The sequence below is a fragment of the Ailuropoda melanoleuca genome, chromosome 13 (assembly GCF_002007445.2).
Source record: "Ailuropoda melanoleuca isolate Jingjing chromosome 13, ASM200744v2, whole genome shotgun sequence".
NCBI classification, from domain to species: domain Eukaryota; kingdom Metazoa; phylum Chordata; class Mammalia; order Carnivora; family Ursidae; genus Ailuropoda; species Ailuropoda melanoleuca.
Window position 1 is genome coordinate 34,983,353 of NC_048230.1, and position 18,074 is coordinate 35,001,426.

The 18,074-nt window shown below is 42.0% G+C and overlaps 1 protein-coding gene across 3 annotated transcripts in view; it reads left to right on the forward strand.

Annotated features, from left to right (window-relative positions):
* Nucleotides 1-18,074, forward strand: part of MAP2K6 (mitogen-activated protein kinase kinase 6) — a 104,488-nt gene that overhangs the window by 85,302 nt on the left and 1,112 nt on the right. For all 3 annotated transcript variants that reach the window (XM_002924218.4, XM_034640117.1, XM_019804844.2), the window contains exons 7-11: nucleotides 305-356; nucleotides 2,342-2,469; nucleotides 3,368-3,445; nucleotides 4,609-4,748; nucleotides 12,279-12,324. In XM_002924218.4, the coding sequence (XP_002924264.2) occupies nucleotides 305-356; nucleotides 2,342-2,469; nucleotides 3,368-3,445; nucleotides 4,609-4,748; nucleotides 12,279-12,324 (444 nt within the window). The remainder of the gene's footprint in view (nucleotides 1-304; nucleotides 357-2,341; nucleotides 2,470-3,367; nucleotides 3,446-4,608; nucleotides 4,749-12,278; nucleotides 12,325-18,074) is intronic.

An 18,074-nucleotide genomic window follows, 5' to 3' on the forward strand; every position in this document is an offset into this window, starting at 1 on the left:
CAGAAGAAAATGAAATGGAAAGAAAGATTGCTCTCTTAATGGCTATTGAGGCTCATGAAGGTGGAGAGAAACAAAAATGCTGTAGGCCAAACGAAACACCAGCTAGATGAGCGAGACACCTTTTCTACTGTGAGATCCGGTCCTGTCTGGTGGGTGGAGGTCCATGAGTGTAGCTTCCTGTGTATTTTCCTGGAGAAGATACCTCACCTGGTGATGTTAAGCCAGGGATAATAAACCTGGGTGTGCTTAACATTCAGTTTCTTTCCAGTGACGGAGAAGAATCTATCTTGTGTTTCTCTTGCAGATTGTAAAAGCGTTAGAACACTTACACAGTAAGCTCTCTGTCATTCATCGAGGTAAGCATGCCTGGAGTGATTTGGCTCTTCCTTTTATAAAATCCATTTCTTTTACCCAGACTTTTCTTCCCCCAGTGGGTGAAAGTGGAAATAAATCAGGCAGTAGAACTGAGGGGTTTTCCTTCCCAGAGGTATAGCAGATCGGGTAAGTAGCTGCTTTTTATCTTGTCTGAGGACGTAAGAAGACATGGGCTTTTTTATTACACCTAGATTGAATCTAAAACACCTGTTACCAAGCACAGCTCTGGGATTACTGCACTGAGCATTTCAGAGAATAGGGTAAAAATACACATGGTATTGACTGTCGCCTGGGAACTTCTTAGAAAAGCAGAATCATGGGTTCCCAGACCACCTGAATCTCCATTTTTAACAAGCACCCCAGGTAATTTTTGTATACCTTGAAGTATGAAAAGTTCTAGTTAATATAAAGTACAGCTTTTTCAGATCTCAGGAGACAGGATAAAATGAAAAAATTGATAGATTTATCTCTTCTTCCTCTATCTCCTCTTTTTTCCTTCCTGTTGGCCTGTCATCTTTTCATCCATCGATCCATCCATTCATCCATCCATTTATCACTTATAATATTTTTTCCAGCATTTATGCATCACTATAATAGGTGCCTTGGGAGGTATATGAAAACAATGTATTCTTATTAAAATTCCACCAAGGGATTCTTGATAGGGAAATAAGACCAATGTACGACAGACACATGGAAAAAATCAACCATATTACAAATGTGAAAGTACCAAATATGGAAGTGATCTAGATAGAGTCTAAAGCAAGGAAGTGATTAGCACTGGGTGACTATAGTCAAGGAAAACTTAGAAGATACACACACAACCAAGTCTGAGGAAGAATTAGTGGAAAGCATGGATAGCTAGTGGGGTAGTGAGATTTGGTAATTCTTACGCTCCCTTAGTCAGCCTGAAAGTGATGTAAAATGTCTTGCACGGAGTGCCTGTTATTACTGTTATTATTATCATTAATGGTTATTATTAGAAATTGGAAAAATAGGAAGAAGAGGAGAAGGAAGTGGGAAAGAATCCAGATGGGAAGAAGAATGTGGATTACCCACAAACATGAAACTTAATTTTTAAGGATTTATTTCAAAATTAGAAAGTATTTCATTTGTATTAAAAAATATATATAAGTATAAAAATAATAAAATTTGCATGTCCACCATTCACTTTAATGGAAAACATTATAAAGGATAATTTTTAGAATAACTTACTCCGCTCATTTTATGTCCTTTGCGAAAAGCCTCACGAGGGAAAAAAGTTAACTGTAATTTCTGTCTGTTATCCAGAGAAAACAATGATGATCTATTCGGGGGTGTGCTTTGTGGTCTGGAATATCAGAATTCCTGATGAGTTCCACTATGTGACCTCTGACACACCTCTTGGAGACGCTTGCATCGAAACTGGTTGCCTTGATCAGATTTGATCTCTGGTTATATTGTAGTCTGCCGTATTATCCTGCGGTCTGTTTATTCCTACCCTTACTGTGCAACAGGTCATGATGAGCTGGGCTTTAAAAAACTTACTTCGTTGTCATAAGAATACTTAAGATGAGATTTACCCTCGTGGCAAATTTTAAGTGTGCAATGCAGTATTATTTATTACAGGGTCAATGTAGTACAGCGGATTTCTAGAACTCACTCATTTTGCGTCCTAGAGACTGCCCAAGGAACGGGGCATTTGATTCAGTCGTAATTTTTTAAGTTTTTACTACACATATGGGGGCAATGCAGATGGTAAATAGAGGAAAGAGTCTTTTCTATTGATGGAGTCATAATCTTACAAGAAGGACAAAACATGAAATGGAAACTCAAGTTGGAAGCAGTAAGATGCATGTAAGTGGGAGTCAGGGAGGCCTCAGGGGGCAGGGAAGGTGAGCCCAAGTGGAGATGTCAGGCCCCCTGGTGGCAGACACATGAACCTTCCGTGCCGCTGGCATCATGGGCTCCTGGTTGTTCTTGCTTTCAGACGTCAAGCCTTCCAACGTGCTGATCAACACTCTGGGCCAAGTGAAGATGTGCGATTTTGGAATCAGTGGCTACCTTGTGGACTCTGTGGCTAAAACTATTGATGCAGGATGCAAACCGTACATGGCTGTAAGTACGGCGGCCGGGAGGAGTCTGGGAACGCAGCCGCCCGCAAACCTCACCCGGAAATAGGAAATGGATGGCCACAGAGGGAGAATGGAAATGTGCTTCCGGTGCAAGAAATAGCCTGCATCTTATTTTTTTTCTTAAGTATTTTCTGTCTGAAATCTTCAGTCACTTGCTTCAAACATATTATTTTTTAAAAATTCAAGTAAAAAAGTTCTATTACTTGAAAAATAAAACATGTAAGGAATACATACAGCCCACACGAAGTTTTCACCCTGTGTTGCAGGGGAGTGTTATCCTGTTTGTTGGGGACTGAAGAGTAAACAGGATTTAAATTACCCAAACAAGTCAGTTAGGTTAGTCCTGAGAGATGCTCACTGCTGGGAAGTTTTGATGCCATTGGCAGAGACCTTGGGACCTGCTTTAACTTTAAGGGGCTTCTGTATTCTGTTTTGAAATAGATTTGCATTTGGGGCTGAGAACCTTCCCATCGGTGTTGAGCTAATCTCACACAGTAGCCCAGTGACTCTTGTGGATTCTCACTATTGAGTTCTGGACTGTTGGTGCTCTTAATGAGGAAAATTCTAGACTGGCAAAGTAGCTTTATACTGTGTATCCTATTTCTTCTTAAGGCAAAGTTGAAATTAGCTTTTTTTTTTTAAATTAGTTTTGAATCGTGAGGGATTTTAATCCACTCTTGTCTTCAAGAAAAGACTCCTGTAGAATGAGGAAAGTCCCATTGAGGTGTCGATCTTTATTGTAGTTAGTGAGTCTTCTTGGCCTGGGAGGCATGTTAACAAGCTTAAAACAACTCACTTGGCAGCTGGTGACACCCCCACCCCCAGAGACTTTATCGAGCTGAGAATGTCACCTCATTTGTCTTTTTCTGTCTCCTCTGCAGCCTGAAAGAATAAACCCAGAGCTCAATCAGAAGGGCTACAGTGTGAAGTCTGACATTTGGAGTCTGGGCATCACAATGGTAACGTGTGATGGTCATTCTCAACTGTGAGGTTCTGGGCATGAAGCTGAAATGGGGTGGGTTTTGAGACCAAAAGACAAACGCCCTAACTGTGGGTCCTGTGCACCCTTTCCTGCGGGACACAGCAGGGGGTTTTGAATGACGGTTGTCTGAGGGTGGTGTGGTGGAAAGACTGCCTGGGATTGGGCAAACCCAGTTTTTGTCTTTATTCTGCCTCTAACGGGGCATGGGCCCTTGAGTAAACTGATGGAGTCACATGGACTGTCTTACTACCCTTGTCTGTAAAATGAATCCTGCCTGTAGCTCTTCGTAGTTTACCTTATAGTTTAAAATGAAATCATTCTCATCTAGGCATGTAGTTTAAGCTACTCCAGGAATGCTAATGTGTCTGGACCCTGACGGGGCTGTTTATCCGGGACATAGGCTGTGTTTCCCAGAATATGGTTCTGATAGAAGTCTTGGCCACTGAGGGAAGATATAGCCAAAGGACATAGTAACAAACAAGATAATTTCCTTCGGCACAGTCCTGCAGTTATCCTTTGGAACTTTGGTGATCATACATTTTTTCAGTGTATCACCAAGGTCTGGAATTATCCACTGTGGTCCTGGCTCCTTCCCAGGCACAGCAGCTGATTAAATCCTGTGAGTTATTTCACATCCCTGCCCAGAACACACGTGATGATCTTGTAATGGCAAAGTGGCCTTACTCAAATCCAAAAAAAGATCAGTCATTTGGTCCTAGGATTTTTTTTTTCCATTCCAGTGAGGGACCTGCAGAGGGCAGCAGAGACACAGCTCTGTAAAAGTCTTAGGGCGAGAATAACTTTTCAGACCAAACACTGGAAAACCCGGTTTTGCTTTACATCCCTAAGTTTAATACTGCTGGCTTACAATTTTATTAAGTGTCACAGTGGCTTTTGGTGAGGACTCAGTTATAAATAGGACTTAATTGGCTGCCTCCAGTAAGATAATGTTCAAAAATCCCTAGCACTAGGAATTGGGGAAAAGTAGAGAACATATCGTTGGTTTATTTCTCCCCAAACTTTACTTGAACTTCACCTCTGTATTTCTTTCGGATTGTCCCGGAACAGAGGAACACAGCAGATGCCCTAAAGTGGCTCTGTTTCAGTGGTTGTCCCCTTGTTTTTTTTTCTCCCCTCCAGATTGAGTTGGCAATCCTTCGGTTTCCCTACGACTCTTGGGGAACTCCCTTCCAGCAGCTCAAACAGGTGGTGGAGGAACCCTCGCCACAACTCCCAGCGGACAAATTCTCCGAAGAGTTTGTTGACTTTACCTCACAGTGGTAAGAGAGCCTCCTCTCCCAAATGCCGGTGTGAAGAAAGAAGAGGAGTTCTCATGAACTTCCTCCATTAGTCTTAATCCATTACGCATACGTTCATTCCAAAAGCATTTATGGAGTGTGCCCTCGATGCCGGAGAAACAAAGATGCCTTTATCCCAGTCCCTGCCCTCAGTGAACTCAGGGTCAAGTGGGGGAGTCTCTGCAGTCCGTGATTATGGTACCATATGGCAAGTCTGGGGATGGAGCTATGCATAGGGTATTTGGGGAACTCAAGGAAAGGCATGAGGATAGAGTTTCTGGAGGAGATAAATTCTGTGCTGAAGACCCTAGGAGGGATTTTTCCGAGCGATCGGGGAAGTAAGGAAGGGAAAGATAGTCCAAGTAGAGAAAAGATCATGCTTCATGTCACAGGAGCAAGAAACTCCTTTAGGAGAGCTATACACTTATTCTGATGTTGATTGGAGCATCAAGAGAACAGTGGTTGGACGGTTGGAGGATTAGGGGGGTGGAGTAGATAAGACGGTCTAGTGTTTTGTAGGTTTTGTTGTAGGCTGCCTCCTACACAACACTTGTTAACTGTGGATACACTTGCCCGTGAGGGTGCAATGGATGATACTGGGGGTCTGAGGAGGGAATCTAAGGAAAGTTGGAGTAGAAAAATGGAAGGAGTCATGCTAATAACGTAGACTTTGTTTTCATGGAAATTGTCGGGGGAATCAAGGAAAGTAGGAGAGAGCGTGAGTGGTGACCATACTGCCTGGTATAAGCTGATACTAGGGACTGTGGCAAGTGTTCCTGGAAGACGACACCAAACGGAAAGCACAAAATGGCGTGCGTTTATATGGGCATCGTGCAGAAGCAGACAGTGCCTGGCCCTGCTGTGACCCTGGGAGGGGAGCCGTCTTGGCCGCTCCCTGCTGAGGAAAGAGCTGGGCCTCTGAAGGCCATTTCACAGCACAGCTCCTCAAGGTTATCATTCCTTGGCCTCCGTGCTCTTTGGAAGAAGTGTTCTGAATGCAGCTTTTATTGGGAAACATGATGAGACAAAGCAACTGTCTGTTGTTTGTGAAACTAAGGCCTCTTGGACTTTTTGTTAGCGCTGGTCCCCGTGTCACCCCTGGTATTTTGCCCTGATGATGTATGAGGCTGGCCTACTGTTGCTTGTTTTTGTTTTAGTTTTGGCTGAATGGCTAGAGAGGGGCTGGAGCCGTGGGCTGGAGGACAGTGTGTTGTTGGGTGCGTCTGACTGGGCGCCTCTGGGCTACTGAGGTGTGTCCTCCTCTCTGCTTTTCTTGAGCGAATGTGCTGGATGGGGTACTACACTGGCCAGGTTGAGATGGGCTCATGATTTTGCCTTCTGGATTCAAGAACTTGTTTTTGTTGTGTATTTGTTTTTTTTGTTTTTGTTTTTCTTTTTTCTTTTTCCTTTTTCTCAAATGTTTAAAGGTCACATAGGAAAAGGGGTGAGTCATCTTGGACAGTTCGGACCAGTAGTTCTCAAGAAGAGTGGTAAAGGGGAAGGATCTTATCTAGGCAAGTCTTGACAAACTCTCCTCCCTGTAACCTTTCTCCTGCCTGTTCCCCTTTCCCCAGGATTCTGGCTGGGTACTTCGGAAAACTTGGTAAGAACAAGGCTGGTGTGAAAAGCTTGAGAAAGCAGAACTGCCTATTAAGAATCACCAATTTACTGCAGTAGTTGTCAACTCTGGCTGTTCGTTTGTAAACCTCCGGAGAACTTTCAAATGTACTGTTGCTTAGGCCACACCCGCAGACATGCTGACTGGTCTGGGGAGGGTCCCGAAAATCGGTATTTTTCAAATGTTCTCAAATCATTCTACTATGCAGCTGGAGTGAGAACCCCTCATTTTGCCCTATGATCTGTGGACCTGGTATCAATGGCTTCCTTTTCAAAACCTGTTTTTCTTCTATAATTTATTTTTTTAAAAATCGTGCAATAACTTTTCCTTTTACCAACGTATTTTTTCCTCTTAGAATTTCTCCTAAAGATTCAGAGCAACAGAGCTTTTTAGGGATACTTAAAAAACAAAAACCTTGAGAAATAATGTTTCTAATTTTAACATATGCACACATATGTGGACAAGCCACATGCTTTATTATTGCTCCTTGTATGGCGACCACCCTGGGCCTACACTTTGCCCCCCAGAACCCTGCCAGCATCTTCAGAGACCTCAGAGGCCTCTCTGTTCCCCTCTCGTTTTCTGTCCATTTTTGTCCCAACTACTGAGTTTCATTAATTTAAAAACTTTGAACCATAGATGTTTTCTAGCTTTCCTGAAACTGTGAATTCTGTTAATTTCTATTAATTCTGTGTCATTTTACTCATATTCATGTCAGCAAGTCTGGCTTGCTTATGGGGTTTAGTAAAAAAAATATATATATATATATTACATATATATATATTACATATTATATATATATTACATATTACATATATATTACATATTATATATATATATATATAATAATAGAAACAAAGCTCAAGTCACCTGAACTCTGAAGTTTTCCAAGAATGATGACTCAAACTTTCCGTGTTGTAGTTCCTGTAGAATTTGACATTTAAGAGTATCCATTGTGTAAAATAGAGTTGTTTTTGTTGGTAGGAGAATTGGAAAGAAGAAGAGGAGCATTAATTTTGCGTTTATCTGCATTCTTAATGATCCTTTCTTGGATTTTTTTTTTTTTTTGAGAGGACAGGCTCTCCTATTTCAGATGGCAGATCAATAATAGCTTTTTGCCTCCCATAAACTACCAATGTATATATATTTTTGATACCCCCTTAGTATGAAGTCTATTTTGAAGTCCACTGAGTTGGAAAAGTTGTCTAATGCTTCAAAAAAACAGTGCTGATTTTTTAAAAAGGATTTTATGAATGGCTTAGATCTTGACGGAAGCGATTTCAGTTTTCCTGTGTACTAGTTTACAGATACACCTGCTTCCAGTAGCTATGTGGTTATTTCACTTGTTTTATTAAGTTTGATCTGGAGCTGAGTGGATAGAAAGAATGCAAAAGTGACTACCTAAGAACACCCTCTTCTATTTCTTGATGAAGAAAAAGGTCTCTTTTATAGCTGTTCCTCCATTTTCCCATGTGCACAGCCGGATCTGAGATTCCTGTTCAAGAGAGGACCCTTTTTGGAGGGACCTCCACGTATTTTTGTTTTTTCATTACATAGTCAGGCAATGATCCTTCAAGACTTCTCAGAAAGCCCCTAGTTTTGTGGTTAAGTGGGGAAAGGAAAATATAGATTTGGAAAGTGAAAGATGAATCCCGAATTTCGAGAGAGATACCTCGGTGGTTTTACCTTGTACCTCTGTCTTTCGACTGAGTGTCGAACTAGAAGAGAAAGGTTGCATTATCCACAGCCTTGGTCATCTGTCAGAGCATTTGTGACCTTTCCCAGGATGCGTGCTAACTAAGCATTTGATGATCCCCCTCCGAGTGCTGCTCCACACTGTATAGCCTCATCCAGGAAGTCCACCTGGCTTTCGGTCTCCTCTGATCACTGCGTGTGAGCTGACAGGAATCCTGGTCTGTGGAAGGGAGCAGAAGCACTCAGCTGGCTATCACTCTCATGCCCAAAGTTGCCGCTAGAGCCTGGAGCCCCAGCTGCTGTGTTCTTGCAGTAGCCTCCGGGAGACATCATCCTCGGGGTGGGGTGGGAGGATGGGGGCAGATGTAGGAGAGGAAAGAAAGTTAAGACTTTTATGCCTTATGGACTTAAAGGAAAAATCAATGACGTTCTACCAACTCTTCCTTTCTGTACTTATTTTGAAATAGGACTATGGAATGACATTTCCTCCTTTTTTTTCCCTCCCCCTACACGTGGTTTTCTTATCATAGGGGTTTTACAGCATTCCTAGAGTAGGTGATGCTGTCCATAAAGGCCTTGGGGTGGGATTCATAATTGAGAAGTCTCCTAGAAAAGCCTGACATTCTAGTCTGACAGAGGGTGAGCAAATGAGTATCTAAAAAGGAAAAATGGAATCAGGGCAGGCTTATGTGTCTCTGTATAACCTCTTCCTATAGGTTCATGGGCTTGGTGACTGAAGGAAGTTTCTGGAAACCCAGCTACTGTGTGCCCAAACAGGCTGCCTTCTTTTTTGCTTTTCCTTCAGGCCTATTTGAGAGGCTCAGTGCCCAGCTGACCAGCCTGATGGCATGTTGGAGTGTGTTGGAGGCCCACCCAGACGTTGATGCTGCCTGACTCAGGAGCTAGCATAACACAGAGACAATCAAATATAGTTCCCGACTTGCTCAGGAAGAAGAGTAAAATGAGGCGCTAGATGTTTATTTAGCTTATGACAAATGTATGGGCTTGAGAGGCACAATGTGTTTTTATTCTGTGGATGCACCAAATAGCCCTTCTTGGAAACCGTCGTAAGGGGAATTCAAACGGGCAGAAATCCTCTGGTCAGCACAAACTTCAAGCTAGCAATTCTCAAGACAGCATGAAGCTGTTTTTTAGTGTCAGCTACGGTCAGGAGCGTGTGTTGTGGCATTTGGAAGAGGAATTAGAGCAGTTAGCTAATTGCACGCTTGAAAATGACAAGCCACTTGAAAATTCAAAAGTCTGACTCCCATCCAGAAAGAAATTGGTGTAGCTTTGAACTGCACGGTTGTTATTTTATCCTGAATTTCAAGCACTTCCTATCAAACATGGAAAATTTGCTTTCTCCCCCGCTAACCTTATCCTGAGTATTTTGCTATTCTTAGCCCATGTTTTGAAGTGTTCTCAAGTTAAAAGATGGAGAGAATGGGTTTTATCAGTTATATTAATTCGATAAACAGCCTTGGACTGCTGTGTAAGTATTTTCCATGAATGCCCTGTAGTAGTGCTTGTGGTAAATTTTGAGCCTTCTAATCAGAGGCCGTAAGTCAAAAAAGCCTACCAGCCCGCAATCCCTGAGGTTTCAGGAATCCGAAACATTTTCTGATGCATGAACTTGGGGTACTTTCCCCACATTTTCTTTATACAGACTAAAAAAACCAAAACCAAAACAAAACAAAACAAAACTCCAGAGAAATTCTCTTAAACTGTTCCAGAAGTGAAAAGATAAGCTGTCCTGACTTAAAATGATCTCTCCTTTAAAAAAGGAGGTGCTTACTACCTTCCTTGACCTGATGAGACGAGAGAGTCTTCTTTCATTAGCGACTAAATAGAAGTTCAAAAATCTGCAAACATCACAAAGATCTCTGGTTGGTAAAAGTGGCCAGTGTTCTAATGCTTGAGCAAGATGTCATCCCCTTGGTTCGGTTGCTGACCAATGGAAGCTAGAGATTGGAAGGGTGGGTCATGGTCCTCAGGAAGAATGAACGTTAGCAGAGTCGATGCCCAGCCCTGGTCCGAGGACTCCCTAAGGTGCCCGTCTAAGTACAGACACCTGAAATCAAGCCCATGACTAGTGAATGTGGATGTAAGGTGGCCTCTGTGTTTTTCATGATTGCTTCAAGCAAGTACAGTTGTTCAGATTCTGGAGAAGACTTTCTGGTTTTTGATTGGCTTTGAACAATAGTGAAAATTCAGGGCTTTTGTATGTCAGCCTGTTTGTTTTCTTCACTACGGGCCATGTGCGGGTCAGCAACGCTCCCGGGATCACGTTTCTTCTTCTGTGTTTCCTTCTAGGTGAACTAGCTCTTGAACTTAGAAAGAAGACTTCTGCTTGCCGGGGTTCAGGGAGAGAGAGGTGGTAGTGTTGAGAATGTGCACAATGACAGACGGATCAGCTGGAGGCGCTTCTAAGTGAATTTGGTTTCTGAGCAGGGCATAGAAGGGAGCAATGAGGAGGAATACCCTCGTCCACGTGGCCCAAGGGGTTGGCAACCTCAGCACTCATGACGTTAGGGACTGGATCATTCCTTGTGGTGGGCAGCTGTGCTGTGGATTATGGGGCATTGATCAGTATCCTGAGTGTCCCATTAGGAGGTCCCGGTAGGTGCCACCAGGTGTATCTGCAACCGAAGATGCCTCCAGACATTGCCAGATACCCCCTGGAGGGCAAAGTCACCTGCAGTTGAGAACCACCAATAAAGCCCTGTGGAATCTCAGGCTATGGATACGTGCAGAGTCCTAAGTGGGACTTCCAGGGTCTCCTTCATTTCACTCAGGCACACCTTCCCATTATCAATCTGACTTTGACAGTTGATAATTCCTCTTTCTAATTCGCTCTTATTTTTATCCTCAGTTGAGACGAAACTTTCTCTCATAGGTTGTCTGGTCACTGAGGTCACTAGGTCCTAGATCTGCCCTCAGTTCCAGGTTGAAAACTTCTCTCCTCACATCTACTGTACCCTGTCTCAGGTTCCCTGGCTTCTACCCACAGCATTGCCTGGAATAAACTGGTAGGCTGCTTTAAGTTTTTTGGTTCAAAGGCTTTCTCTCTCTTTTTTGTTTTTTTTTCATTTCGTTTTGTTTTACGCCACACTTTCTCAAAGCGTCCCAAATACTTCACTCTCTTGTGGCTCCGTAACTTGACCCCCTCCTCATTATTATTAGCCTCTGGGGGTGGAGCTGAGCTCACATAACACATACTAGGTCTCATCTGCTCAACATGATCCATTGGCACAAATCCCAGCAACCCTATTGATCAGTCACATTTTGGTTTCTTCAACGCCAGGCTGCGTTCCTTTCCATCCATGTGGGATTCGGTGGCCCGGTGGGCAGACGGGTTTCTAGGTCGCCTTGCAAACCACAGTTTTCAGAACCATCCTTCTCTTCATTCTGTAACCTGGGGTTCCAATTCCAAATAAACCACTTGTTTTCTTTTTTTCCATTTTAAGGCCATGGGTGGATACAGGGGGTGGGGGCTAAGGACAGAGGTGAGGGGCTGGTCTCTTCTTATTGCTGTTTTGTTACTGTTGCCTCTGGTATCAAATGTCATTAAAACATTTGTGTATACAGACAGTTGTATATACAGAATGGGAGCCACTCCACAGTAGCTTATGACCACAAAGGATTTCTAAGAAGAATCATTGCGAAGTCACTGACTGAGTGTGCTTTCTCTTTCATTAGCCAGGAAGTTGTAAACAAGTTGCATTACTTTAGACATTTTATGGGGGTGTTGCTTCTATCTCAGGTGGGTTTGGTTAGGATTCTATGAAAGCAGATTATACATTCAAGAGAACTGGAAGCAAGTGAAGAGATAACATGTAAGAAACACCTGCCAATTTCTTGTGGAAAAAAGCTGTTTTGAAGGAAAGTAGATATGTGTTTTGGAATGTGATGGCTTTAGATCAGAAAAGCTAGTTTGTATGTCATTGGCAAAGTATCAAAAGGAAAGTAAACATACACACACACTCACACACCCCCACTCTTCCTATAAAGTTATACCTAGAGTGATTTAAAACATAATTTTATGTGTAACAAAAGAGGGGAGTCAGGATAGGAGATTCACGTATTCAATACATTTCAAAGCTGATTATGTGTAGTCTTCTGCAGATTGTGAAATCCTAGTCTCGTGAAAATACAGATGGTTACTAGATTTTAATGTGATTAATTTTTTTTTCTTTAAGCTTGAAGAAGAATTCCAAAGAACGGCCAACATATCCAGAACTTATGGTACGTATTACTAATCATGTAAACCTGTCCAAACCAACAGCTAGTAAAGGTAAAGTGACTAAGACCTTAATTATAATCAAACACAACAGTATTGGAAGAGCTGGTTCATTGAGACATTAGTGACCGGAAGTGCATTCAAGCAAAAAAGAGTGTGTCCTAAATCCTTCACGTGTCTTAAATCCTTATTTAGTATGACTGGGGGCAGGTCACCTTTCTGAGCAACTTTTTCCATGTTGGTAATCTTGTCATCATATAGACTAACTGATGCCGATGAAATTTACATTTTCAAGTTCTTGTGATATTAAGAGTCATCAATTACTAATACAAATGAGGGAAAGCATGATTTAAAGGATTTCAGCAATGAGGAAAACAAATGCTAGGTGACTCATCAGATATTTTTTTTTTTTGTTTTTGTTTTTGTTAAAGATTTTTTANGGGAAAGCATGATTTAAAGGATTTCAGCAATGAGGAAAACAAATGCTAGGTGACTCATCAGATATTTTTTTTGTTTTGTTTTTGTTTTTGTTAAAGATTTTTTATTTATTTATTTATTTGACAGAGATAGAGACAGCCAGCGGGAGAGGGAACACAAGCAGGGGGAGTGGGAGAGGAAGAAGCAGGCTCATAGCAGAGGAGCCTGATGTGGGGCTCGATCCCATAACGCTGGGATCACGCCCTGAGCCGAAGGCAGACGCTTAACCGCTGTGCCACCCAGGCGCCCCTCATCAGATATTTTTGATAAAATATTTAGGATTTGTTGGAATGACTGCTTTTTGGTGGGTGTTTAGANGGGCTCGATCCCATAACGCTGGGATCACGCCCTGAGCCGAAGGCAGACGCTTAACCGCTGTGCCACCCAGGCGCCCCTCATCAGATATTTTTGATAAAATATTTAGGATTTGTTGGAATGACTGCTTTTTGGTGGGTGTTTAGAGAGGAAAGACTGTTTTCTCCTTTTGGTTTTCATGTTAATGGAAAAAAAGTAAGACCAAGCCTTATTAGTTTGAATTATATTACCTTTGCATTCACAGCTTACCATTTGTACTATCTATGAAAAAAAAAGAGTGAAAATAAGACCTCAGCGGAGTTGTGGGTTTTTTTTAAAATTAATTTATTTTTTATTCTTATTATTCTTTTGAGTTGTTTTAAAATAGGTTCTCTTAAATTGTTGTAACTGCAATTTTAAGCTAATTACAAATGATTCTTTAGTATAGATGGCAGGGTTGAAACTTGGAAAGTCGAAATATATGTTGAAACACATTTTGGGCGGAAAAATGGTAAAATTTTGACTACTTGCTAATTTGCATTAAGCATTCCTTAGATTTGTTTCAATTATCAAGGTTAATTTTAGCAGGGGAAGGAAGAGTTTTGTTCAGTAGAGAGAAGAGCAAGCATTGACGTTTCTTCCTGGCGCACAGGAATTCAGTGGGCATTAAATGCTTGCTTCTGTCCCACCCTAAGACAAGCAGTGTGCAGTCTTGAAGACCTGCTCAGGGCAGGTGCTAGAAGTATAGGTTCCTGAGATCTTTTAACAAATGGTGTGGTGAGGTGGCTCTGACGTGGAAAAAGCATGTGTTAAATACTACCTACACATGTATCATTGGCCATTTATACAACTTCTTTGGAAAAATGTCTTTTGAGGTCCTTTGCCCATTTAAAAAAATGAGATTTTTTTTTTTTTTTTTTTGCTATTGAGTTGTGTAAGTTTTTTAAAAATATATTTTGGATATTAACCCCTTATCAGTTGTGTGGTTTACAGATATTTTCTCCCATTTTGTAGGTTGCTATTTCATTTCGTTGATCATTTCTTTAGCTGTGCAGAAGCTTTTTAGTTTGACGTAATCCCACTTGGTTTTTGCCAACAAGTACGTGAAGAGGTGCTTGTCATTATTAGTCATCAAGGAAATACAAATCAAAACCACGGTGGGCTCTCACCTCACACCTGTTAGAATGGCCATCATCAAAAAGACAGGAGATAACAAGTGTTGGCGTGAACGTAGAGAAAAAGGAATTCTTGTGCACGGTTGGTGGGAATGCAAATTGGTACAGTGTGGAAAACGGTATGGGGGTTCCTCAAAAAAATTAAAGATAGAAATATATGATCCAGCCATCCCACTTCTGGGTATATATCTGAAGGAGATGGAATCACTGTCTTAAGGGGGTATCCACGTTGGCATGTTTGTGGCGGCATTATTTATAATAGCAAAGACATAGAAACAATATAAATGTCCATCAGTGCATGAATGGATAAAGAAAATGTGCTACACACTTACACACACAATGGAATATTATTCAGCCATAAAAAAGAAAGAAATCCTGCCTTTGGCGACAACATGGATGGAATGTGTATAGCATGGTACTATAGTTAACAATAATGTATTGCCTGCTGGGAAGTTGCTAGGAGAGTAGATCTTAAAGGTTCTTATTACCAAAGAAGAATGGTGAGTGGGTGAGGTGAAGGACGTGTTAGCTAACCTTATTGTGGTAATTATTTCATAATATAGAGATGTGTCAATCGTCACGTACGCCTAAACTTACACAATGTTATATGTCAATTATATTTCAATAAAGCTGAGAAAAGAAAGGGAAGAGTACAGCCTGGAGATTTCAAGCCAGGAAGAGTTACAGAAAGTCGATTCATACAATAGGTGATAATCACAGCCGATCACACGGATTGGATTTTCGGTTCTGTTGGTTAAGCTTTGATTTAAGTCTGAACCATTCTCCAGTTGGGGGACTGTAAAGGAACACCGGGGAGAGTTTTAGAATAGACCAGGTGGTCTCCTTGGGCTCCCAATTGTCCCTTTTAAAAAGGCATGCCCAGGGACTCAGCATTCTGTTGGCTGTGTTTGACCAAGGCCCACAGTTGAGGGAGAAAAGAAGATGCATAATGCTTGAGAAAATCTCAGTAAACTACATGTTGGGGTTGAACATTTCATCCTGAATATTTATACACACACACACACACACACATTTTTTCCTCCCTGATTATATTTTTAATAGCCAGTCAGGGGCCTTTTTAGTGCTGGGCACCCTTTTTGGGTATGCTGATGCAACCCCCAGAACATTTAAAAATTAATTTCACATAAAGTGCAGTGGACATGGAGTGATTTCTGGGGTGTCTTAGGAAGCCCGTGTTCCTATTGTAAACTTGCCTTGTTTGTCCCTATTTTCAGATAAAAGAGCATTTTCTGTATATTTCTGGCTATTTAAAAATGCAGAACATTTTTTTTTTCCCTTCCAAGTGACCTCTTATCAGAGGTTTCAATGGAACACACTTGAGAAAAAAAAAAAATGCTGATTCCTAGCTTAGTATACACAGGCAACTGATGTTGAACTCCACTTCCCAGTATGTTCTAACGCTGTGGTCTTTTATGGTCTACATATTAATGTTACAAAGTCATGTGCATTCCCCCTGCCCCCACTTTTTTTTACGACACTAGTCTGTGTGGTACTGGAAATGGACTTGCCTTCTAAGGCTATAACTGCTCTCTGCTTTCCTGTGGAATTGAGGTTTTTAAGTGGAAAATCTGAGTCCGGACTCTTTGACGTTAGCATTGGGAAAACACATGCTGAGAGACTATTGTTTAAATTGTAGGAGTTGGTGAAGAAAGGGGGGAAAAATCCTTTTTTCCAGGTGAAGGGCGGTATAATTAAGGCCCCAACCCAGACATGTACCTCTTATAGAAATCTCAACTGCTTCCCCCTCCTAACTTGGATTCAGGGGTGTACATGCTTTCACATCATCTCATTTGCTTGTTCTCTCAGACTCCCACTGGGGGACATGACTCAGTAGGATGTGTTCCTTTAGAGTGGGGACCAGCCAACATTTCTGTAAAGGGTTAGGTAGTAAATATTTTAGGCGTTGTGGGCTGCTATTCAACTCTGTTGTTGGAGTGTGAGAGCAGCCATATTTGATACGTAAACAGATGGTGTGGCTGTGTTCCAAAAACCTCTGTTTCACAAAGAGGCAGTGGGCTAGCTAGCCTTGGCCCCTGGACCACTGATTGTTGACCCCCGTCCCAGATGATAACCACCAGAAATGATAACCAGGCGATGCAAGTGATTACCCCAGAGGTGATATGTTCTTCAAATATCCGAGAAGCTCTAGATTGAATCATAGTGTTAAGCAAGGATGACTGAACCCCTAGAAAGTCGTAGTCTTAAGGGGTGACATGTTTGTGTAGAAGAGATGGCGACCATTGGTGCTTGTGGCTTGCCCTGATGTTCCTGGTAGTGTGTTCTTGGATCTCCGTGTTTTCTCGAGGCACAACCGTTGGTAATGTCCTCCCTTCCTGTTCCTGGCTCCTTTTTTGAGAAACCAGCCTGGGGACGAATCCATGGTGCCTCATTTGCTCGCCTCCCAGTTGCTGGCCCTGCTATTCTTAGTCCGTTGCTTATAGAGGGGACTGGGTTCCCTCCCAACCTTTTACAGCCTCAAAACCCACACAAGAAGGCGAGTCACACTTTCCATTTTGACATGCCTGCCTGCTCTCCCCTCCCCCTGCCTTCTGCCTCTCACAGCATTTACCCAGAGAATAAACTGAAAGATGCCTGAGGACTTTTTCTTAAAGACTTTAGGTTAGGTTTTTTGATTCATTCACAGACTACGGCTACATTCACTGAGCAAACAGCCACAGGAGAACCAGAGCCATTGAAACTAGTCCTTGAGACAACCTGAGGTTTCACATGTCCTGTTTTGATAGTGAAAACTTTTTAAGTGCATTGAAAGATCACCAAATGTCAAGGGGATGTGGGAAAGCTAATGAGCGTGATGGTAAAGCACTTGGTAAGTGTGCTGTGTAAGTGGTTAGTAATCAGAAGTAATGCTGCTGTTTATTTGTACAAGGAGCTTGGGATGAAGGACCTGGCATCTTCAGTGACTACGGTCAGTGGGGGTGAGGCCGTGAGCCAACCCCCAACCTGTCTCTTCCAGATGGGCAAGAGCAGAAAGCCTCTTTATCATTTTTTTTTTTTTTTTGAGTCACGATACCTACCAACCTTCATTTGGGTTTTATTTCTTTGTTCCTTTCCCATTTGCATTGTTTCCTAACACTTCCATGGGTGGGCATTCAGTTCCCCACAGAGCTGACTCATGCAGCCCTGTGCTGTCAGGTTTAAAACAAATATAATTAGAAAACCTACAGCTAGGCAACATGAAGGTTATAAACTAACATCCCCAAAGGCAGGGGGAAACTGAGTGAGTCATCTACGTGTCTGCATGCAAAAACGTTCCTATTTAGAGGCTCGACCTAGTCGCTGAAAATAATGTCCCCAGACAATCAGAGGCGGACATGACTGGGGGGAGGGTGTGCATGGCACTGGGCTATATCAGAGGGAATCGTCCTTTTTGGTTTGTTTGTTTGATTCTGTTTCCACTGTGAGCACTGTGGTTCGTGAGCTGATGTATCTCCTTTTAATTAGAGGTATGAGGTTCCAGGGTGACAGCCGGGAATTTACTGTAACAAAATTGAGCCTTTTGGGGAGGTTGTACTGGTGCAGAGAAAAAGGTTTTGTTCTCTTCAGAATTGTTTTGGAATGTGTGGCCTCTTGGACCCACTATGCCTATTTCCCCAGCAAACTGCTAGCCCTGGTGTTTTTGTAAAGTTTGCTTAATCTGAGCTGTGTGAATAGAGAACATTTCTTTCTTCTTTCTTTTCTTTCTTTCTTTCTTTCTTTCTTTCTTTCTTTCTTTCTTTCTCTTTCTTTCTTTCTTTCTCTTTCTTTCTTTTTGCTTTCTTTCTTTCTTT